Raw genomic sequence first — 25,236 nt, forward strand, 5'->3', positions numbered from 1 at the left:
TGAATTAATAGGTGGTTTACTTGTACCAGCTGAATCTTAACAGAACATGCAACATCTCTACCCTTGTTACTGTGTGTTCAAAATTAGAGGCATGATTTTTAACTTTATGGAACATAGCTTGTTGGCCTGATCCAAGGTCTATTGACATAGTCCTACTAACTTTCTTTAGGGCTCATGTCCTCAAGGATAAAATTCAAAAAGAGTAAGTCAGAGAAATATTATGGTGTAGATATCACTCCTAAATACTGTGTAATGAAGTTCTAAACAATAAAATGAAAACCAATATGTTCATACTATCTTTTTTTCTTTTTTTTTTTTCTATTTCTCGAGTTAACGTGCTGTGTATCCTTGTTGATATCCAGAAGGGTGTACAAGTTGGAAGAAAACTTGTCTGTTGTTCATAAAGCTAATCTTCTTTATTCCACATGTATCTTAAATGATTTTAAACAACTGGCCCAGATCATAAAGCTAGCGAGATCCGATCATAATGAGATATTTTTATCCTTATTTCAGGTTATGTGAGACCATGACTCTCTGAGAATATAACCAACCTTCCTTTCTGGTATTCTGCAGGTTGAGAAACAGCAATTATAAAAACATGCATCGAAGGCACACAACCCTTCGGGAGAAGGGCCGGAGGCAGGCCATCCGGGGCCCAGCCTACATGTTCAATGAGAAAGGCACCAGCCTGACTGCAGAAGAGGAACGTTTTCTCGATTCTGCAGAATATGGCAACATTCCTGTTGTGCGAAAAATGCTGGAGGAATCCAAAACCTTGAACTTCAATTGTGTCGATTATATGGGACAAAACGCTCTTCAGTTAGCTGTAGGGAATGAGCACCTGGAAGTGACAGAGCTCCTCCTCAAAAAGGAGAATCTCGCTCGAGTCGGAGATGCGCTTTTGTTAGCCATCAGTAAAGGATACGTGCGCATTGTGGAAGCAATATTGAACCACCCAGCCTTTGCACAAGGACAGCGTCTCACACTCAGCCCCCTTGAGCAGGAACTGAGAGATGATGATTTTTATGCTTATGATGAAGATGGAACTCGGTTCTCCCATGACATTACCCCTATCATACTTGCTGCCCACTGCCAGGAGTATGAAATTGTTCACATCTTACTTCTAAAAGGCGCGCGGATTGAAAGGCCACATGACTATTTTTGCAAGTGCAATGAATGTATTGAGAAACAGAGGAAAGATTCCTTTAGTCACTCTCGATCAAGAATGAATGCCTACAAAGGATTAGCCAGTGCTGCTTATTTGTCTCTTTCCAGTGAAGACCCTGTCCTTACTGCTTTAGAGCTAAGCAATGAATTGGCCAGACTAGCGAACATTGAAACTGAATTTAAGGTAATTCACCACTGTGCCTTTTTCCTTGGGCTGAATGTATTCAGGGTGCTGTGTGCTTTATATGGTTGATCAAGTCTTGGTTTTCCGTTGGAGGGGGTGGGGGAGGAAACAGAAGCTGCAGAAACTGCCAGGTGTGTTAACTACACATAGATTTAGATCACTGTGCATCCCCCAGTTAATAAATACATGGAACTGAACATTGCATATTATAGCAGAGACATCCTTACCTGGAGTTCTTACGTTGCACACTGTGATTGCTTAGACTCTTTAGTTTGCAGCAGGAATAAAAATTAGATTATTACAAAGATGGAGACTCATTTTTTGTAAGAAAGGTAAGTCTTTTTAATTGAGCAATCTATTTAGAGGCAGAGCTCTAGAGGTTGGTTTAACGGCTTAAGAATCCAGTACACCTAGTTCTGTTTCAATGATAAAGGGTATAAACTAAGCAATTTTGGTTCCGTGTAAAATAATTTAAATTGCATTTCATCTTAATGGTTTGGTAGTGCATCTTTATATGATGGATTTCATGAGAAAGGAGGAGAGAAATGATCAAGAGATTGTTATAAAATTTATCATCATGCAAACATAACAGTGGGACTTGCAGAACATTCTTACAAGTTATTCAAGATTGCCATTATCATAATGAGTTTGTAAATGCCCAATGCCATTTGCATTATTTCTCTAAGTAATTTCCATGACATAAATAGCAATGTCTCCCTTTCAAAAATAAATTAGTCATGAAAAAAATAATTTTCAGTGGCTCAGTCATCAACATAAGACTGTTTTCTGACTTACCACTATTGTGCAGCTGTGATCAGTGACACTAGGGTAATAAAATCTATGTTGTGAGTGAACTGGAGTAGGATGCTTGCCAGGAAGCCGTTACTTTTAATTTAGAAAACTATTCAAGTCTTAAAGCATCAATTTCCAGATTTGTAGTTATAGGCTGCAAAGGACCAGGGCAGTGGTTGTCCCCCCTGTGCTGGGCACTGGTGGGGGCCACACTGTGACCCCTGGGGTCAGTGTTGGGCCCCTCACTCCCAGAGGGATGCTGAGGGGCTGGAGCGTGTCCAGGGATGGGCAGGGGGCTGGGGAAGGGGCTGGGGCACCAGCCTGATGGGGGGTGGCGGGGGTAGCTGGGGGTGCTCAGCCTGCAGAAAAGGAGGCTCAGGGGTGACCTTCTCGCTCCCCACAGCTGCCTGACAGGGGGGTGTAGGCAGGGGGGGTCGGTCCCTTCTCCCAGGTGACAAGCAATAGGACAAGAAGAAATGGCCTCAAGTTGTGCCGGGGAGGTTTAGGTTGGAGATTAGGAAAAATTTCTTCACAGAAAGGGTGGTCGAGCACTGGAACAGGCTGCCCAGGGAGGTGGTGGAGTCACCATCCCTGGGGGTATTTACAAGATGTGTAGATGTGGTACTCAGGGACATGGTTTAGTGATGCACTTGGCAGTGCTGGGTTAACAGTCAGACTTGATGATCTGAAAGGTCTTTTCCAACCTAAACGATTCTATGCTCTTCAGTTTAAAAGTGAGAAGAAAGCATGTTCTTAGGCTGTTACTTTTGAAACTCTGTAGTAAGTCTCTAACAGGAAAAAGTACCCGAATCACTGAGCTTTTTTGGCAATAGAATTAGGGCAAAATCCTGCAAACTCTTTTACACATGTGAATCAGATTTGCAAGGACACAATAATTTAAAAGGGATTTTTTACTTGCATCACATTGAGCCCTAGTGAAGTAACCTCACTGTGTTCTGTGAATCCGGCTGCTTGAATGAGAGTTACTCCAGCGTGAAAGCACAGTGGGCTCACACCCACAGTTAACAAGATTCATATCTCATTAATGTTCCAGCTTCTTTCCAGTAGAAAAAGATATATTGTGTGGAGTATAGACAGCCCCAGTATTACATACCTGTCAGTTCTGATAAGTATCTTGCTGCAGAAAAGCAAATCCATTTCTACCAGAATCCCTCCTTTTGTTCGCAGAACTGCCAGCGTTGTCTAGACCGGCACTGGCAGGTACATGAATCCTCCAGGAGCAAAGAAGGAATCAAATGTTTAAATAGTCTCATGGCAGTAACATCTCTCCAGCACTGGCAAACTGATGCGAGTAAATCAATACTGGAAAAAACATTAGAAGCCCTTTGCCAAATTGCTGGATTTCCAGGAAGGCTTTCAGATTTCGTTGCCTTGTAGGAAGGTTCTGTGCAACATCTATGTAGGTTAGTGAAGTAACTCAGAAGTACCCATACCCCTAGTTTACTTCAAAGTTGTCACATTCCTTTAGTATTTTAATACTTCCAGAAATAAGGAACTTCTCAAGATTATAATGTCTTCTCACTGTAGACAAAAAATCAGGTGTATGCGTTTATGCAAAAGCATTTATTCTTATTAACATAGTAAGTGTGATGTGGAACAGGGTATTAAAACAGTAAGGTTTATTTTCACAGAATATGACGTTTTGAGAATTCATTTATAGAGAAGAACACAATTGCTGAAAATGTATTTAAGAAGCCCATAGATAATGAAAAAATTATGAAACCAGACAAGCTCCAGAGGACTTTTTTGTGCCTAAAATAACACTTTCCTAGAAATATAATTTTTTATTTCTAAAGTTCTGTAATTTAATTGGTGCTCAACAGATTTAGAAAATTATTGCTTGGGATTATTTCAGAACAGTTATTTATATGCAATCTTAGCAATACAGTTTTCAGGAGGTACAAAAAGTCCTTGAAACGGAAGGACATGAGTAAGATTTTAATAATGTGGGTGGACAAATAGTAATTAAGTAACTGAAGGAACTCCTAGCATGAGCTAATTAAAATATAGATGCAGTGCTTCTCACCTGCTGCTTGCCGCCCTAAATCTGTTATGCAATAGCACTAATCAGCGCATCAGACTGAAGAGCCAGAACATGCACTGTGTTTTTAGAGAACATGAAATTTTTTAGGTGAGCTGCCTCTTTGAACAGGTACAAAAGGTGAAACAAAACAGCCACCTGAACCACTTTAAAGGAGACAATTTGCATTAACTGCGGTTGGCCACGGTTTCAGAGAGACTCCAATGAAGATTACTAGGTGAAAATAATTTTATCCATTAGTTTTCACAGTGGCAGAAGCTGAGTAGATTGTTCTCACCCAAAGTTGCTAAAATTCAGTCATACACTGTCTTACAACTCGTCTTTGCGTAAGCATCACACATCGCAAGGTAATATGAGAGTGTTATTAAGGTGACAATAGGGGTCTGGACATATGCTAGATCACACTGCTGGCCTTTCTGTTGACCAATCAATAGGTCTTTAAAGCAAGAGTAGATGTTCTGGCTATCAGTCTGGAGTGGATATACTGCCCTGTTGAGCTCCTTTCTTGATGTCTTGAATTTGGCTCCAAATCAAGGTCAAGACAGTCAGCTACTATATGTTTTCCCACATGCTGAAAAGAATAATAACAGTGGAGACTTGGAGCTGGAAGAAACAGGGAAGCTCACAGAGCCAGTCAATGCAATTGTCTTACTGGAGCAGATACTCTCCTGGAGTAAATCAGTGCGTTTTCACTGAAGCTTAGATGAGGCCACAGAAAATAAGAATCTGTCCAGTATTTAAAACAAATGTAAAATTTGGATCAATGTTGATGTTCTATTATTTCAAGCAAATGTCAGCTTTTGCAATGCTCATTGGGGAAGGCGGGGCGGGGGGGGGGGTGGGGGGAGGAGTAATTTTGTTTTTCCCTTACATTTTCTAGTGTCAAAATGTTGCACAAAAGTTTTCATATTAATGGGAGAAAACAAATTGCTTTGAAACATGTAGTCCATGAGTCTAGAAATAAATAATCCCCCTTCTCCAATATAAGATGAAGAATATTGAACGGGTTGTTCCTACCAAAAATACTAGGAATGTAATTGCATTAAATGTCCTGGCAGTTAGCCTAGAAATAGGGTGCGTAGGAAACCCCTCAGAGGTGGATTCTTGAAATTTCAGAAAAGAAAGAAGTAAATGTCAGAGTCACTGTGTATGTTTGCAGGTCTTTATGCAAAAGTACCCTTCCATAGTGGAGGCAGCCCAAGTTGGAAAAACAATCTGAATTCTGTACTTTGCCATTTTTGTATATCCCATTTGCAAGCTCAAAATTAAGTACTGGTTTCACATTCTCCTTCTTCCCAGTTTTCATTTTCTGTTTACAAAGGAAAAATAAAATCAACATCTACTGGAGCAAGGGCAATACAGATTGGGGGCCTGATTTAGTCCACTGTATTGACATTGAAAAGAGAGAGGAGGAGAGGAGAGCCTTCCTCCCTGTGTGGACTAGAGGGTTCCTAGCAGCGGGAAACTGAGGGGTTTATTTAATTAAAAATTGAAAGTAAAATTAAAACATAAATATAGGACAAAGTTAATGTGCTTTGTAGTTTTCCATGAAAGGTGGAAAACAGCCAGTGATTAAAATATGAAGCTGTTTTGAGAGAGCAAACATAATGTCAGCCTCGCAGAGCTAGGATCCCTCTAGTCCACATAAGGAGGACTTTCCCCTCTTTTTCACTCTCTTTTACTCAAATTGAAAAAAAACTGTGTACACTCCCATTTCTTTCAAAGTTGACAGACCCTGGGCCTGAGTCATAAAGCAAATAATCCTTCTCTCATCTACCAGTGCATTCTGTTTGTTTTGCCCATGTAAGTAAGCTTGAGGTCACTTCCAGTATGACTGACAGAGCCAGGATTTGTCCGTACGAGCACATCATCACCCACGAGCCAGGCTGCCGAGAACTGCTCTCCTCCTTGGTGCAGAGAAATCGATCTTCGCCGTGTCATCTTGGTGTAAAACCATATGCAGATGTCTTCACAGGTGCCAGCTGTCCACAGCTAGGCAACTAATTTCTAGGACTGGAATATTAAAAGCAGAGTCAACAGGAACATTTGTGTATGTTCATTGAACCCTTCAGGAGATTACATTTCTAGCGAACAGTCTGCAGGATTTGCAGCTGCCTTTAACAGCAGTGTTAGGCTCAATATTACTGTCTACATCCTAGAAACAGCGAGTGGAACACAGAACAGCTCTGTTTACTTTTTTAAAGCTATGACTGCACACTGCTGTGTCTGGTGAGATCCCACTCTACGCCCCGTCTACAGCCTTGCATGCTTTCAGATTAGACTACATGCTTGTCTACGGCAGGAAACATCCTTGTGGTGGTGACAATCAGCCAATTCATTCCATTTAGCAATCCAGACAAATTAAATTATAGAATCGCAAAGGGGGCTAAGAAAAGATCTCACCAACCATAAGTGTTAAATAAGATCTCAGCTCCTGTTGATTAAAATGATACCAAAGGCATGGTGAAAACCACCACCTGGAAGACATATGGTGCGTGGTCTTTGTTTACTGATCCTACCAACATTGTCAGTTCATTTACTACAGCGTAGCTTGTTTCTAAATTATATGCCTCTTGCTGTCACTTTTCCTTTAACTGTTGTCCTTTCTCTAAAAAACGTTGGGATCAGAAAGCAGATCCTAGCTGTAAGCCTGCTCTGGTGTGCAAGTGAGCATCGTGTCCAGCTCAGCTGGCTGGTGGACTGCAGCTGGCTGCGATGTAATTTGTGGAGAGTGAGGGCTTGTGCAGCGGCAAGTCAAGTGTGGAGATGCCTGCAGAGATGCACCTGTTAGGAACTGCTTCTTGTTTTATTGGGGCTGCAGTAATGTTCAACAGCTGAGGCCCAAATCCCTAAATTCACATGATGCTGGAAGAGTGGCAAAACAGCCCTGGAGACTCAGTGACTTGTATCAGTTAGGGATCATCTGGCTTTCCTGCAGCACAGCTCTTGCTCCAGGATGTCAGCCCCACCTCTTTCCTACCTAAATAGAAATTGTTAACTTCACAGGGTGTGCTTCGCCTAAGCTTCTCAAGAGAAATGACCTTGCAAATTTTCTTAGTGTTTCTGACTTTATCTCTGCAAATAAGAAACTGGGAGCAGATCCTGCACTTTGAGGATGACACCGTACTGCTGTTGCAGAGTAGTAAGGACTGCCATGTCTGGTTATATCTTGCTGAGAAGCTGCAGCTTTTTTGAGATTTGTGGCTCTGCAACACTGAACGCCTCCCAACCTCTTCATTTCTCAGGCCATCTGCGAATCATGGGCATTGCTGGGGTTAAGTACCTCAGAGATTGTGAATTGCTTCCTTTCACCTTTTTGATTGCTCAACTTGGTGAAATTTGACTTAATGAAAGTCCGTCTCTTCAAATGAAAAATAAATAGGGCGGGGTTATTCTAAAATTTGTAAGAAAATAAGGTGGGATGGTAATAAATATAGAGAAAAGAAGATACAAAAAAATATCTGAAAACCTAAGAAAAATTGGAAAAGCGAGCTGACTGCAAAACTTGAACTCTGGTGTGTGTCACCACACGCGCCCCCCCCCCCCCCGGAAGCATTGTAGCATGAAAAATACATACTGCATGGAGGGGGAAAAAATCATTATTAAGCTATTGCTTTCTGAAAGAAGTGATAAAAAAAATAGGAAGGAGCAGAAAATTTGGGGAAGCAGAATAGTTGGAAAGGGAAGTATTTTGTGAGAATGGAGGATAGCAGTGGACTTGGAAAAAGAAAAACTCATTAAACCCCTCGGGCTGTAAACCAGCAAGGCTGGCTTAGACACTCTGCTTCCTACCCAAACTAAACAAACTCTTAGAGTTGTGTGCTCTCAGGACTGACTGATTGGAGGCAGCCCCTGAAACTCATCTTTCATTAAAAAAGAAAAAAAAAAAAAAAAAAAAAAAGATTGTTGTGGGAACCTCCCTAAGTAGCCTCATTAACGCTCTTGTAAATCAATCAGGTTTTGGGCTCTGACCCACTCTTCCTGGAGTGATCCCTTCACAACCTCTGCCTCAACATACTCTCTGGCAGACTTCATGCTCCTGATATGTTTGGGAACACATTTTTTGACTCATATTTATTATTTCAGCAAGATGCTCTTCAAGGCTTTAGTGTTTTGTATCTGGCCTTTCTTTAAGCTTTCATTTAATTTTCCAGAATTTCTGTTCTTTTCTTTTTTATTTCCAGACAGGACTTGCATTTTTTTAAAAAGCTGTCATTTCACTTGTGCGACTTTTTTCCTGCTGTTTCACTTTGCTGGGTTTTAGGAAGGGAAGACAAAGGGAAGTTCAGAAATCTGGCCTGGTAGAGAGAATATAAGCACTCCCTTTTTCTGCTGGTTTTATTTTCTCCTGCACAAGTATAATCAGTATTATGTAGTTCCTGTTTTAAAAATCAAGCATTGCCATTGTACACACTTTTGAGTACATGAACCGTCACTATTCCCAAGCAGCTGCCTCTCACACCAGGTCCTGCACACAGCTGTGGAGCAACTGCTGTTTCTCCTCCTGCAAGTTTTCTGCCAACCACCCCAAAAAGCAGCTGCTCAGGAGTGCGAAGTGCCTCCTCCCATTGTACCCCTTTCCTCAGCTACCTCTTCTGCCTCTCATTGCTAAATTTCTAATTGAGAGAGCAGGTCACTAGGTTATTTGAATTTATTCCAAATTAATACCTGATGATACTGGACTTTGATTTAGCTGAGCCAGAGCATCTCTTTCAGACCCTTCTTGTGTTGCAATTAATGTTCTAATTAGCTCGTTACCTGCTTCTCCTGTTGGCTTTGTGTTACTTCAGTACCATCGGCTTCTCTAAGGGAGATCTCTGCTGCCTTTGGAACCATCTTGATATTCAAAGTTAAAAAGGTGACTCACTTTTTGATTTTTTTTTTTTACCTAAATATGCATGATACCTGAGAAAGAACAGAAATGTATATATTGCTCCATACATTTGCATTGCTAGTGCACAGTCAAAAGAGTTGTGCGCTTCTGTTGAAGTGATGCAAACTGCTATTTCTAAAGACATGCTGGTAATCTATAATCTTTTTTTAAAGTTTTTCAGATATTAACTTTTCCAGGTCTTTAATAAGAACTTACTTTTGCATAGAAATGGTGTTAGGGATGTGGTCTGGTATTTTTTAGCTTTAAAAAGGAACAGTTTGTTCTTTTTTCCCTTCTCACTTAAAAGCCAATTTTCTCTACTGCCTTGAAAAAAATGTATGTTTAGAAGCTACAATTTTTTTTTTTTTCAATTTTCACTTGTGCATAGCAAATGCATAAGCTGATACAACCAATTACCCAACTCATAATACAGGAAAGAATCAAGTCCTAGTAATGCAGGAAAACAAATTACCTATTATCAAATTTTTAACTTATTGTTGGAACAAATGAGATATTAAAATAAGAGAGGAAATTAAAAATGATCACGGAAAGAACATGAGAGAAGGAGAATATATTTACGCTTTGCAGTGTAATTTGTGTTTGGCTCACTGAGTGGGACTCTCTTTGTACATAAGGAACTCATTCTCCATGCTGTTCTTTTTCAGAGATAAATTCACTAATAACAGATGTCACATTGAGTTTGTCTTGAGAGGTAAATTAATTAATTGCAGATGTGTTTTGCATGGAAGTCTTGCAGAGACTGTGGAAAATGGATGTAGAGAACCCTTCTGACCTTAAAAAACCACCAAATTTGTGGCTCTTGTATTCTTCTCTTTAAATGTTTATAGATTAAGAAATATCCTCTATACTTTGAGAGCTGTTATTGTAAGTGCTCTTTCTATGTTCTGTGATTAAATAATTTTCTGCTTGGCACATTGCCCAAGCAAAATGGTTTTAAAATGTTGCATGAGAAGAAAATCGCCAAAGCTCTTCAGAGTGGTTTAGAACCGATGCCAAAGCTGTGGTGCCTGGAGCTGTCTTGAAAAAAAGATGTTTGTATCTGCAAATGTGAAGGTATGTCAGCATCTGTCTGTGTCTATTCACAGTAAAATGGAGTAGTAGATGCTGTGATTCATAGTGAAGGGTATAAGTCAGCCATCTACAACCCACGCCTGATCCTGGAAAAAATAAGGCCATTATTCATGGAAGTTGTAACTCTAGCGACAGTACTAGCCACTGAGCGGCTACCTAAAATGGGATCCTGGTCACTGCCTACAAGGTTATTTAGCCTACTTGAGGGATGATTGAGTGTTGTTACTGATAAAATCTCCCAGCTAAAGTTTTTTTTTAAAAAAAAAAAAAAAAAAGAAAAAGAAAACGTCTTTAAAAGTTGACAAAATACTTTCTGGGAAAAAACATTCTCTTCACAGAGGAGCAAGCCCATGTCTCTCTCTTGAAAGAGTGAAGGGGGAAAAAAGACCCTTTCAACACATCAAATCAGAGACAATGCACCGGTGTAAGAAAATTTAATATTTTAATTAATGCCTTAAGGGTTTTGCTCCCTTCAAAAAATTGTTCAGAGGAAACTTCTGGCATTTGGAGATGGCAGGGCAGAAGGAACCCTGGAAATATTTGAATCTCCCAGAGAGTACAGCTGGGATACTTTTGTTTCCTGTGGTGCTACTGCAAGTGAGATGCTTGGCAGTGCCCGTCTGCACACCATCAGTGCAATGCTTATTACCCTTTACAGCTCCTTGGGAACCAATTTCTAGTCCTACTCGATTAAGGATGAGCAGCAGTGCAACTGCGGCACTTAAAGCTCACTGCTTCCAGTCTGATTGCACATAACAGCCCTAACACTAGAGCAGGGTACCAGTTTAGGTGAGCAACAGACATGATCATAAAAACACTAAAATAACCTGGAGTCCTCTTATGAGCATTGATAGGAAACAATAGATGGATTCCCCAGCTGGGTGGGAAGGGGAGCGCAATGGAAATGGTTCACAGGCGAAGCAGCACAGCAGCTGCCTTGCCACTGCCAAGCCTCTCAGAAGCATTTTCACGTAGATGAATTCTAAGCCAAACAATGGGACATTTTAGCCAGGTAGAGAGATAAGCGCAAAATCTGGAATCTGTTCGAAGTGAGACTATTTCAGTTGCTTTAAGGTCATTTTGCTCCTGGGATGTCAGTGTTTCCTTTCAAATAAGCAATTCATCCTGCACCAAGAGTGCACTTCTGTCAAGCTGAAAAATCCCTATTAATGAGCACGTTTTTAAGGGACCTTGAGAGCAGGAGTTGGTGAGGGTGCTGTGCAGTTAACTCCCTTATGCATAAAATAATCCTGGGATGAATCTGTAGCGAAAGAAGGGAAATTCCAGTAAAATTCCTGGAATATTCCTCCTGCCAGAAACATCTGATATTAAATTTCTGAATGTGAAGCTTTGATGCTCCAGTAAATGGGTTACACTGGATCTGTCAATGTGCCTTCTCTCTGCATAAATGCCTGGTGACTTTTCTCTTCTTCTTGTAGCCCTCCGTAGTAATTATATTAAGTCCAGTTTTTTCATTCTTAAACCTTGGATATGAAGGAATTAAAAAATTAAATTTCATTATGTAAGGTGACTTTTATAAATCCTTCTGAACTGCCAAGGCTTAGTGGCAACTGATTTTGCTGAGCCATGATTTTCAGGAAATCTATTTGTGTGTGTGACGTCTTACATACAGTTACTCGGAGCATATGGAATATATTTAGAGGAAAGGTTTCTAGAGTGGAGAGATCTCCTCTTCATCCTTTTTGAACCTGAACTTTTGACAGTGAATACAAGGGAAGAGTCATTTACCTTTAATCCAGGCAATCTCTGAATATTTTGTAGTCAGGGTGAAGCCTGTAACATGTTAATCAGGAAGGTAAAGTGTTTTGACTAAGTAGAAGAAAAAAAACAACGGACATTTTGAGATAATCTGTTGTGTGTAGAGGGGATTTGTATGAAGACAAGGTTAAATACGGGGTTATGTTAAGTTAAGGTTACCATGATTAAAAGCAAGTGAAATAAGGTTAAATTAAATTAAGATAGGGCCCATGGGTGTTGTGGAGTCATACACACCATATAGCAAAGGGCAGTGAGTAGCTGGTGTGAAGATTTAAGTGGCATTTAACTGGCTTTTGGGAGCTCTTTTAGTGACAGTGAAGCTGTGGTACCAGTTCCTCACCCTGTTTCTGCTTTGCAGAGACAAGGAGGTAAGAAAATTGTTTGGTTTTAGAGACGACTTTTAGTGATGATCTGCCTGCATTGTGTTAGACTTTGGTGTGCAAGCACAACTCTGCAACTACTTTTTGAGTACAGGTGCTTAGAAGGCTGTGTCTGGCAGAGACAACAACAGTCACAAACCCAGCAGACACGCAACAAATAGTTCAGAAATACTTTCAGAATTTAATTACGCATAAAAACTTCAGCTTACCACAATGTTATTAGTTTCACATTTTGTATTTTATAGCAGCTTTAACATGGGAGGAAAGCCCCTATAGTTGGCAATATTATGGCTCATTTGACCATCATATCATCTTTGGATTTGTTGAAACTATTTCTCCTCACCCTTTGAAAGAAATTTGTACAGTGAAGCTGTTGGACTGACGGGTGGGTCTGATCCAAGGCTGACCACTGCTCATGGATTCCTGTCTTTATCTAAATGAGGAATAATGGATTGCATCTTGAATTAAGAGATCCAACACAGCAAACTAATCCATCCGGGCTGCACCCGGCCAGGCCCTCCTTGCCACTGTGGCAGGGGCACCTAGCGTTCCTCTGCCAGGTTTGCTGCCAGCTGCTGATGGCACTGTGAGCAATAGGGGGGATGATTTGGCCGGGTGCCTGCATTTAGTTTACAGTGATGGAGTGCTTTCTGTTCTTGCCTACCGAGTGTGCAAGACAGGATGAGTCCTGGTGTCCGCACCAGCGCAGCTACTCGTGGTAGTGCAGAGAGGGCTCCTGCCACCTGCCGCAGGCTGTTCGGAGGGGAAAGACACACTGGCCCTTTCCATCCCAGTCACTGGATCCTCTGCAACGAGTACAGAGCTTGCCTGACTTTGAGCTTGCCCTTACAAACACACCTGCCATTCATCTCAGAGTTTTCTCAGTGGACTTGATGTAAAATTCCACAGTAACACCGTTACCCTTCCTCCTCTCCTCGGCAATGAATGGTACCAAGAAGCACCAAAGACAAAAATATTTTTCAGAAGGACAAAATCAAATTATTGGTGAGGAAAACAGATGGAAAATGATGCTATCACTATTGTAATATCAGCGCAATACAATATCGGTAAGCTTTGTGTTTAATTAGTAACGCCAAATGCCCAAGCATTCGGCTAATACCAGTGTTGTTTTTTAGGGAATAGCTAGGAGCTGGGCAGTTTGTTATGAGCAAAATGACTCGTTTCCAAAGACTGCTGCTCATTATTCACATTGGGCCACGATATCTACTGGAACTACAAATGAGCATAATTAGGACTATTGCTCTGAATAGAATAACAATATTAGATCAGCAGATGGGAGAATGGAGTCTACCTGACTCCATCAAACTGTACATTTATCAAAGGCACTGTAGGGAATTAATATTGTATTAATGAATGTAAATGAAGTAACACATTCTGAGGATCTCAAGTCCAACATTAAAGAGGATACAGATGGGAAGTGATTTAGTTTATTCCCATTGTGTTCTTAATTGTTGTTATTGTAGATAATTATAATGAACTCATCCTCACTGCTTCTAGGCAGACTATCCACTGAATTGTGGATAAACAGGAATGGTATACAAACAATTTTACATTGCCACAAAATGGTGCTAGGTACTTCAGTGTCTATGGTTTTTTGGCATTTCCATGATCAAAAATGGCGATTTCCTGGAATATAATTTGTTGCAGGGAACTTTACACCAGTGCAGTGTGGAAATTACTCATTGCCAAGTGTGTCATTTCATTGTTACTACCCAAGCCCAAGGATCTGGACTGATTTCAGAACAGAGAAAAATGTAATTATACCCTTTTTATATTCATATTTCTGCTTAAGAAAGTGCTGCAGCATCACTCCTAAGTCTGCTTTTCCTAGAAAGAGGATGATGTCCATATGGTCAGGAGTGCTCTGTGCCAGGACTCTGCAGCTGGGGTCGCATTTTCCTGAGGTGCTCGGTTTCTGCTTAGGTGCTGTGGGCACCAGAACTTCATCAACTCTGACACTTGTGACTAGTTTTCCAAGGAGCAGATGGGGAACTGTGGTAGATGGTTGTCTGAGATCTGGAAGACATATGATTATTTTTAGTTATTGATGTCAGTAAGTTGCATCGTGGCTCTCAGTTAAACCAGCATTCACTTGCAAGCTGGATTTATAAGGAGTCGTCTTCCTGATAAGCATGTGCAGTTTGTAGCCAAAATTCCCGTGAGAGATGGGACCCATAGCACATCTGAACATATAACTGTGTTCTGTAAGTAAGCTGAAAGTGACAAATTTAGCTTGGCTTAGTGGATAAACGTAGCTGTGTTAAGCAAATAATTGCTTTATATTTAAATCCATTATTTTCTCCCTGTTTTTCCCATCTGGTTTTTAGGAAACATAGGGTTTTCAAGCAGCTGAGCTGAAAAAAGCCACACAATTGAAGGAGAGCAGCTAATGCATTTAGCACAAGGAAACACTATTCAGTCTCAGATTGTATAGGAAATGTACATCTTCCCCAATGGAGCTCATAACAGACAGACCAGGAATATAATAAACATGGGGAAATGCCAGAGACAAAAAGTATGGATGGCATGTGAAATGAGGAGCTGGGCCCAGAGGTATCTTTTGTGCTTTGATACATCTATGGCATGAGAGCTGCAGATTTTCTGCCTGTTGCCTTGTGTGTAAGTGCTCTGTTGAAAACAGAATAGGTGGCAAGAAAAAGAAACTAACCCCAGCACTGCCTTGGACTTCTGCCCTTGTGAAATGCATCTGGGGGTAAAAGAAGAATTCTTTCTGCATAATGATAAAAGCAAGGTTGAGATAAAAGTCCCTCTAATGCAAAGGGCGTTTGTATTTTTAATAATAAGAAAAGCCATTTCTCAGTGTTGTGTTGCCACATGGAGTAAGCAAATATTTGAAAATAATGCAGCAGGATTTGGAGTCTTGCACTGCATCATCATAAGCTTGATTTTGCTGTTCACATTAACAGATCCTAAAGTCTTCTTTACCAAGAGAATTAGCAAAGTATTACTTTGAAATGTGTGGCTTGTATTTAATAAACAGAAGCTGTTGATAGGACACAGGGAGACAGATGCTTTCCTTCCCTGAACATGTGTATTCCTTGCATTTTGCATGCCAAAGCATTTAGTTAATACCTTTGTATAGCCTGTCCTGTCCATGTGACATCCAGGGACTCAACAGCTCTTCTGAAAACAGGTGTTTCGGCATAAACATTCAAACGAGCCTGTGAAAATCTGAAAGAAGGTAAAACCCCACCTTTTAATCAGTTGAGGAATCAAAAGCGTATGGCTTATTTGTGACATGGGTTTGAAAACCAGCTGAGACAATATGAAAGAGAAGTGCATCAAGCATCAAATGCCATCTTATGCTGAAAAGCTGCTATGCCAACCTTGAGATTTGAAATACTGTAACTTAAAAAAATTATTAACTAATACAATTTCTGTTGAAGTATATTTAAGTATCTTCAGAGAGTTGGAACAGAATGTTAGCTCTGCACTGAATAGCACTGGTTTCTGCACATACACATGCCACCAAGATGCTCTGTAATGGTACTTGTCAGGAAGAAGGTGACATTGTGGGAAAGGAGTACAGGAGATGGTGGTTTTCTTTTGACAGCTTCTTAGATGCATATTTTAAAAAGGATTGTACTCTGTTCAGGGAGAGAACTTCAAATAAGTCAAGTGATCCACTAATTTTGGTGCAGAAAGAGTTCACATGTAGAGGAAAGTTATTTTACGTTTCAAATAGAAAAAGATCTATATAAGTAATAAAAAAGTTGTGAGTGGACTGATTCAGAATTTTGTTATACTGGGGAATCTAAAACCTGGCTAAAGAGTCAGGAATTGTGTTCAGTCTCAGTCCTTGGCTTTCTCTTGGGATTATATGAATGGATCCCTGACTTATTCCCCAAATAATCCATCCATTAATTTTAGATTAAAAAAGAAAAAAACCCCAGCATTATAAATAATTGTTTCAAGGGAATATCAATGTGAAGTATTTTGCATTTTCCAATGTTTTTTATTGATGGAAAGAGCTTGCAAAATTTATTCATTGGTTTTGGTCCCACAGAAGCTGTGTTTTCACAAAAACTAACGATTTCCCAGAAGCGATTATGTACAGTTTGTAGATACATTACAGTTTTTAGATACATAACAGTTAGAGCACAAAAGAGTAGAAACAAAGAGGGTGGTGCAAACCTATCCCTTCTGGTGCTTTTGACAGTTCCTGCTTCAAAGTTCTTGGAACGTGATTGTTGAAGGTTATACCTATGCCTGGATCTGTGAAGGATGTTGTAAAAGTACAGTAACAAATTTAAAGGGATTTTCTAACTCCATCACAGAAATCATTAACACCATCTTGGTTAGCTTCTGTAAGGATATGATATATCTACTCGTCAATAGGTATAAGGTCAAATCCAAAGGCAGTGTTTTGATTGATTTCTTCCTCCTCTATCCCCTTGTTGAAGGAATATGCTGTTTCAGAGATCAGCTTCTGCAGTGCATATGGAAAGATGAATTGCAGCTAAAAAGCCCAACTTATTAAAGAAAAAAAAAAGACGCATTATAAAAAATTTTCTGATGGTAAATCAGTCAATGCAACCACCAATGAAATCCTTGTAATGATGGAAGGGATGCTACTTTCATGGCTTATTGGAAGTCACACAATTTTCGGTCCTTAGTCAAAGCACACTATTGTTTTCTGGACTTCTTCAGCCAAAAATAATGTCAACACAGACAGCACTGTCTGTTTTATCCTTGGGCTTTTTTTTTGGACACATCTCTTGGTGTCTCCTGACACTCCCTCACCAGATTTACCCCCACCCCCACCCCCCCCTATGCCTGGAGCCACTGCCCCTCGGCTCCACCGCGCTGCAGCCTGGCATCCTTCGGAGAGCAAACCGTTGCCATGTTTATCTTGGCTCCATTTAGAACGGTACAAATTACTTGGAAAGCACCAGAGAAGACACACTTCTGAAATATCAAACTCTTGTATCTGAACAGATTGCTTATTATATTATGCTCACTGGAGGTGAAAAAGTCAAAGTCTGGATCACTGAAAAAATGAACCAGCGGCATCTGTTGCTACCTCCAGCCACACTGAGCAACACACACCTGAGTAATGAAATGTTTTGAATGAGCACTGGGCTGTATTTTCAGAGACATGCCCACTGAATATGACATGGTACACCCAAAGCTGCAAAAAATCGCTGATGTGCTGCCACTTAAGAAGCAAAAGAACATAAACCCAACTTGATGTTGCGTTTTCTGGAAAATTAACTGCGCAGCCTTGGCGCAGTTTATGTGTGTAGGCATTTAGCCTGGAAACAATAGAAATGCACTCAGCTGTATTTGAACCTGCCAGCAGTTATGTGCACAGTCAACAGAGCTCTTAGGAAGTGGTGCTCAGCACACTTCAGAAGATAATGGCTCCATCAGCAGGATCAGTGCAGGGTCCTTTCCTTGCACCTCCTCTCATCACCTTCCCTCCCACTGGCCTTGTGCATTTTTTCATTCCTAAACATATGGCCAGTCCCAGGCAGTGTAAATACCCAGAAGGAAATTTGTCCAACAGCTTCTAAACTGGCTTGTGCGTATTTCATGTGATATCTAATTGGTAAATATTTATAAGCATTTTGAATACTTGACATGATGGTTTATTTAAAGATCTCATTTCAAATCTAGCATGTAATATTACTGGCTTTCTGCCCCCCTCCTTTGACTCACCTCTGTGTTCTTTCTCCAAACATTTTTATTTGGGGGAGTTTTCTGTTTATGTTTACAGAATTACTTCTCCATATTTTTTTCTGCTGCTGCTTCTCAAAATGCTAATCTAAGCAATGCAGTATTTCCCTCTGTGATATATGTGTATATGTGATGTAGATTAAATATAAAGAGCCAAGAGCTTCAAGGAAACATAAAGGGAGGCTCTGTGCAATGTGTCTGCAGCTTTCATTTGCACAGCAAATTTAATGCTACCCAGAAATGACAGATTTACTGCCGAGTACACAGCTCCTGCGCTGCTCGCAGACAGGAGGTTGGATTCAGTAGGTTTGTGTCACGCAGTCAATCTGTGAACGCACTGAGAGCACACAGGGGCTTCTGGTGCTCCAGTCACAGATGCTGGATGTTCATGTCAATTAGTTCCAGAAGTCTTGAATTTGTGTGGAAGCCCCCAGATTCTGGTGGAATAGATTTATGAGACAATATACTATGGGCAGTGCCCTTGAGAAATGGTAGCTTTCATATATAGATATATAGCCATCATCCTGCCTCTGTTCCTCTTTTCCTCCTTTTACTGGGGGGGGGTGTTGTGTGTGTACAGATAAGCAGCATTAAGTTGCTTTTTTTCTAGAAAAAGGTCTATAGATTAAATCATTCTGAGCCAGATATGTGGTTCTTTATTCAAAGAGAAACTCATCTGTGATACTAATCAGAAGTCTGACCCTGAAGCTTTAGTATAGGCTAGCAGAACAATTAGGCATATGCAGGATAGCAGTAAAAACTGGATCTTAGAATTATCCCTGTTAGAATATCTGATGATGGGTTGTGGTTCCTACCCTGTTCTTTACACGTTACTGGGAAGCAACTGTTAAGAGTGAATTTAATTAAATGTCCTAGATGCTGACACAGGGAGTGATTTTTCACAAACAGTGCACTTGTACGAGTCATTCCGTATTTGCATGTCATGCACTCTCCTGTGAGTCTGTGGCCCCATTTCCAGTAACAACTGTGCAGTGAATAATCTACAATGATTACAACCAAAAAACTGCAGGTTGATTGACAGACTCATCCCACTTTGAAATTCCTGATGCCTGAAAGATTGCTTCAGTGCACTGAAACACGTTTGCCAGCATTTCATTGACATCAACAGGACTTAAACCCAAGTGTGTTGGTGAATCTGGGACTGGGAAGGTAGTTTGGAATTGCACATAAAGTTGTTTGACCTTAGTTTCTGACCCCTTGGTCCCACTCCAGTTTCTGGTGAAATCTCACCTGCACTGAGGGGGTTCAACAAATCTCAGATCTTCTCACAATATATTGCAGCATCGACACCAGACTTCTCCATGTGCCATCCAAACTGCACCTGCAGTGCTGGCCTTGCAGAGGTAGGCTCCCATCAGTGACGTTCCTTTTCAGCCTTGACTGTGATTGCTTTCCAAATAGGATTTTTTTCATTAACTATCCAAGGTGGATTGCCAGTCTTACTTTTTTCTCATTTCACTTAACTTTTTTACTCAGGCTGCATCCCCCTGACCTGAAACAGCTCTTTTCTGAAGAAATCTGGGTGGTTTTGAACAGATGTGGAGACATGACAGAGTTCATTTAGAACATAATCAACAGATAATAATAGGGTACTCAGAGAAATTGCAGTGAATGACAAGTACCATCAGCCTTTTCAAAACAGCAAAATTAGACATTTTTAACTCCACATGCACAACACTGTTAGAAGCAGGAAATGACTAATTTGGAATGCTTTTATTATGTTCTAGTTTTTTAAAAATGATATTGTAATGTTCTCAAGCATTATTCTGATCCTTCTCTGCTGTCTTTATAGGAAATAAAACACTGTTTCATGTGTTATTTGAAGCAGACTGGCTCTCTCGTGCATTTAGTTGTATCCTTCATCTTCCTCCCTGAGGCTTGACAGTGCTCAGCTTGTCAAGATGAGGCCTCAGCATCCCTCATGTATGATTTGCGGTTTTCATTACTGCAAAGATCCATCTGTTTTATGAACCTCATAATCCTCAGATTTCTGTAACGGAGTAACTAATCGGAGCACTCAGGAGGGTTTGGGTTATTTTCATTGCCAGTTCTGTTTCCGCAATGCTGCTGGGAGGACTGAGCTGAATTTCATGTCTCCAACCAGGAGCTGCTTGTTGCAGTGGGAGAGAGGACCCCCACTTGCAGCCCACCGCCTGGCCAGGTTTGCGACCATGATAGCTGCCCCCAGCAACACATTTGGACCAGGAGGGCCATGAATTGCATGGTTTAGGGGTCAAACCCAGCTGGCAGAGGCAGTGGTGAAGTGGGGACTGGCCCTTTGCACCCCAAGACCCACTGGCTGTCTGCCCCTCTGTCTGCTGGCAGTCACCAGAAGTCCTCAGGACTCAGATCTTCACAAACCTTGGTGTAACAAAAGTAACTGGAAATGTGTCCTGCTTCTCCTTCACCTCCTCCTCCTGACTCTTCCTCCCCTCGCTAAACCTTGCCCTGGGGCTGCAGCCTTCTGTCCTACACAAAAGCAAGCCCCAGCACCACCACAGCACTCCTTTGTGCAGGGTGTGCAGGATCTCAGAAGCTTCCAAATGTGTGAAATACAGGCAATTTATACGGCACTGGCACATGCACCAACATAGCTTGCATGCTGCTTGGAAATCTTGGAATCCTTGATTTTTTTTTACTGTGCCTCATGACTTGCGATTCCGTATTTTATATGCAGGTAGGTAATTTCTGCTTGTGTCATCAAAGCTACATTATACAAGCCAGGGTCAGGAGAAGCTTGGCTGTCAGTCTCCTACTAATCTCAGTTTTTAGTAAAGATGAAGCCAATAAACTGTGCTTGCAAAGGGAAAGACACTGGCATGAGAGTCACTGAGTGGCTGTGTTCTCACTGTCAGACTGAACAGGACTTTCTGTGCTGACTGTGAGCGTTAAGGAAGCCAGAACAAAGAACGATGACAAATGCTTTTGTAAAAGGGATTGTCAGAAAAACACAGCAGGTTCCGTGATCATTGAGGCTTGTCTTAAAACATGAACAAAGTCTCCTGAGAGCAGTAAGCTGCTCTCTTTCCTGGCTGCGGGTTGGCTGGAAGGTTTTATTTTACTTTATTTTACTTTATTTTACTTTATTTTACTTTATTTTACTTTATTTTACTTTATTTTACTTTATTTTACTTTATTTTACTTTATTTTACTTTATTTTACTTTATTTTACTTTATTTTACTTTATTTTACTTTATTTTATTTTTCTTCATACAGCCTGTATCCTGGGTAGGTTATGTTGCTGCTTGTCTCTACTTAAAAATTGGAGTAACTTAAAAATAGTTTTGAGCAGAAAAATCATTCATAGTCTTTGCAAATGTATGGAACCAGTAAAAACATTAGGCTTGGAGATGTGAATAAAGTTGGGTCTTGATGGAGTTGCCAGCTGGGAGCCTGCCATTTACACTTGCTTTAGAAGCACTTTCCTAATTGCTAACTAAGCTGCTTTCCTTAAAGAAAGCAGAAAAGGAAAAATAATCTGAGCTAATACATACTAGTTGTTCAGATGATGTGGAAACGGTGATGGGAATTACCTAAAATGTGCTGGCTAAGAGATAACATTGTGAACTTTGCAAACAGTACATAGAGAATGGAACTAAAGTTAAGCAGAGTTCTCACCTTGTTTATTCTAACCTGCTGGGCTAATTAAGTGTCTCCATTACCTGGGGCAGCCAGGCATTCCATCCCACACCTACATCTATCTTCAGATCTATCTATGTCTGCCGTCCTGTTACAATTCCTGTAGTTACTTCCAGGCTGATATTTTTGTTTGGGCATCTATTCTGCCAGTGAACAGACAAGCTTTCTATTTATTGAAATTCATTTTGGTATGGTGAAGATTAAAGCACGGAATTGATTAGAGTGCTTTGGATCCATAAAGTACAATCTGTCTTTCATTTACATTTCAGACCTTACTTCACCCCATACATGATAACATTCGTTCTACAAACCCTATCACCACCAGATACTTAGGTACTACATTTAAATGTGAATGTACAATCATTTTCCGCCCGAACCTTGAGGACATATTAAATCTTAGTGCACTGAACTGGCACATTTCTAGAAGTCTTCCCCATTTCTGCAACGGGGCATGCACCTGCTTTACCAGAGATAAACCGCTGCTTGTTGTTGTATCTCCCTTTAACTAAGATTTGACGTTCTGGCTGATCTTCATTTATGAACACCCCAATAAGAACACGAGGTCTGATTACAGCACTCAAGAAGGAAAAGGGAAACCCAGATTCCGACCTTTTTGGTAGACAAGAGGATGTAAACATACAAGTTCCACCTTGCAGAAGGTATCATCACTAAAATACAGGCTGTTCTTCAGCTCTCCTCCTCCTCCCTTTCTCCTAAACCTCTATCAGAAATGGCATCTTCCCCTTTCTGCCAGAATTTTCTAATCCCAGCCCTGGAGGGCTTTCTGGTTCCCTGTGACAACTGAATTTTTCTGTCCTGAGTGAAATAGCTCTTCATAGCCTTCAGCACACAGGGCAGCACAGTAAGCAAAGCTGGGGGACACATACACATCACAAGCAAAGTCAAACTTACGGCAAAGCCATTAAACTAAACCTATTAAAAAAAAATCATTATCAAGGACATCTCAATTCTGAAGGGGAAAAACTGTCGTAAGAAATTTAGCCACCTCTAATAACATCATATTTTTGACAGTGCTGTTCTGCCTAATTAATGAATGTTTGCACAGTGCTTTGAGATCTTTGCCTAACAAGGAAGGCTAATATGTTGCTATGTGTAAATGTTCGAATTAATAATCTAGAAAATATAGGCATATAAAGCCAGGTTACTCATATCATTTCATCAAAGCCAGGTTTAACGATCTTCTTTTTTTGGCTGCTGGCTTAATTAGATAAGCTGCTGAATTTAATTAACTCATCAAACCTAATTTGAAATGATCTCTCAAGTCAGTAAGAGCTTGTCTTATGCTTATTATTTCTATTTGTTGCACCGAGTCTTTAATACCACCATTTTGTTAGGATATTAATGGTAGCCTTAATTGTGTTCTAATTTGCTGCATTTACTCAGATGGTGGCATTTTCCTCATTTTTTAAGTGTCAGCATGTGAAAATCAATCACAATTTAATTTAAGGCACTGACATGGCTCTTCTAGCCCTCTACCAAGTCAGCTACATACTATCTCTTTTCACGTAAGTGTAATTTGGGTTTGCAAGGTGAAATTATTTCCAGGAAATCCTGTTGAGTTCCTGAAGTCCTATTTCCTGGAGAAGTGTTAGGACAAAAATGATCTTCTGGATGCTCTTCCAAGGCTGGCTAACCAAATTGTTAGGTAACAAATTTGAAACCGAATATGGTATTGTAACTGTATAATTTATTTGAATACATCTGTGTGGGGTGCTGCAGCTTGTTGTACCAGTCCAAAACTTCTTGACAGTTATTAAAGAAAGAATCTAAACTGTAAAATTGCTGTAAATTCTGACCTGTTAGCAGGACTTTAGTTGGCTATCTTTTCACGTTCCTAGAAGATATGCTACACAGAGAGGAGAGATGAAATGATTGCTTGAAATCAAAATGTCTCTATAAATCATTTACTTGTTGTTCTGTAGAGCATGCTCTATTGCAATGCAAACTGTGCTGCTGAGAGAAACATTGCTAATTCAGTCTGGAGGAGTTGATGTGTATTTGTGAAAAGCTGGCTACACCGTAGGTGAAATCAAGTCTTTCTTACTATTCCAGACAGTAGTTTTGCAGGAGTAACCCTGCTGACAACTGCTCTCTCCCTTGCTTGCTTGCTTTGTTTGTTTGAGGCATGCTTTCAAGTGCACAATTAACTAACTCGTTTTTCTCTGTTTTCCCTTAGAACGACTACAGGAAGCTATCTATGCAATGCAAGGACTTTGTCGTGGGGGTGCTGGACCTGTGCAGAGACACAGAAGAAGTAGAGGCCATTCTGAATGGAGATGTGAACATACAGTTGTGCCCTGAGCACCACCGGCCAAGTCTGAGCAGGATTAAACTTGCTATTAAATATGAGGTCAAGAAGGTAAGCTATTTCTTTGGGTGCCTGGGTAATGTCTCCACATCTAAGTTATGCTGCCTTGATGTCACCTGAAAAATAATATATGAAAGATAGATTTCAGTGGGATCAGGACTATCCCTAGAATTTTTGTGGTTTATGGCTTGATTTGCATTTTCTCACATACTTTCGTATGGAGAAGGTTATTCGCAAAGGACATGCTGTAGCAGGTATGGCATTTATTTGAATGTGATAGACATGGACGTATAGCTGGTCTGAGGGACTGCCTATAGGGCACAGCGCTTCTTGTGCAGGTTGTGACTCTGAATCTCTGAAGACCTCAGCAGGGACCAAAAGTTGTTGCTATACCAAACCGAAGGTCTTCCTTCCTTCACTGTGACTTACATGGTTGGAAGGGATGAACCTAGCCAGCAGCTCTGGCATCTTTGCCCACAAATTATAAGATCAGAGAACTTAGTCCAGATCCTCACCATTTCCAAACCATCTGCCTTTGGTTCAAAACTAGATCTTCTGCTTTGACTCAGGCAGATGGACTCTGCAGCCTGGTTGAAGTCAGCAGACCAAGTCTCCTTGTCTGCTCTCAATGCTCCCTGACGTCTTAGCGCTGGTCCACATCCCCTGTTAGTTAATCTGCAAATGTTGCAACTATCAAAAATATTACCTTTTCTGTACTGTTATAGAAAGAGCGTACACAAAAAGTAGCAATTTTGCCATAGTCAAGACTCTTTACTGCAGTGTGATGGAAAGTGGAATTTCAATTTTAAAAAAGTTTTGTAATTTTTACTCAGAATTATATCAAAACCTCAAAAATAAATTTCTGATTAACTTGGAATTTTGATTTTTTTGAAAGCATGTGAAAGTGATAAATATTGATAAAAAGTGACAGATTCCCAGCTTCCACTCTCCCAAAGCTCTGGCTCTGTATTCTAAGAGTTCAGATTTCCCCAAATGTACAAAACAGAAGGAAGACATATATTTTAAGGAAAAACATGAAAACTGAATGACTTTTAGAAGTATTTTAAACAAACATTCAGCTTTACGGAAGTATGTTGTGTGAATGGAAAATTTGATTCTGGCAAACCCTAGGCCTGGGTGGTCCCAATTAATTGCTGCTACAATATGCATTGATGGAAACTGGGCTCCTGCTATGCG

General features: G+C 40.5%; 1 protein-coding gene across 5 annotated transcripts in view; it reads left to right on the plus strand.

Annotated features, from left to right (window-relative positions):
* Positions 1 to 580: 580 nt before the first annotated feature.
* Positions 581 to 25,236, plus strand: part of TRPC7 (transient receptor potential cation channel subfamily C member 7) — a 73,116-nt gene continuing 48,460 nt past the window's right edge. For 3 of the 5 annotated variants that reach the window (XM_056350431.1, XM_056350432.1, XM_056350434.1), the window contains exons 1-2: positions 581 to 1,351; positions 23,908 to 24,090. In XM_056350431.1, coding sequence (XP_056206406.1) covers positions 599 to 1,351; positions 23,908 to 24,090 — 936 coding nt within the window. In that variant the 5' untranslated portion in view covers positions 581 to 598. The remainder of the gene's footprint in view (positions 1,352 to 23,907; positions 24,091 to 25,236) is intronic. The other 2 variants (XM_056350433.1, XM_056350436.1) reach the window with 1 other exon arrangement.

The sequence above is a fragment of the Falco biarmicus genome, chromosome 8, assembly GCF_023638135.1.
Source record: "Falco biarmicus isolate bFalBia1 chromosome 8, bFalBia1.pri, whole genome shotgun sequence".
Classification (NCBI taxonomy): domain Eukaryota; kingdom Metazoa; phylum Chordata; class Aves; order Falconiformes; family Falconidae; genus Falco; species Falco biarmicus.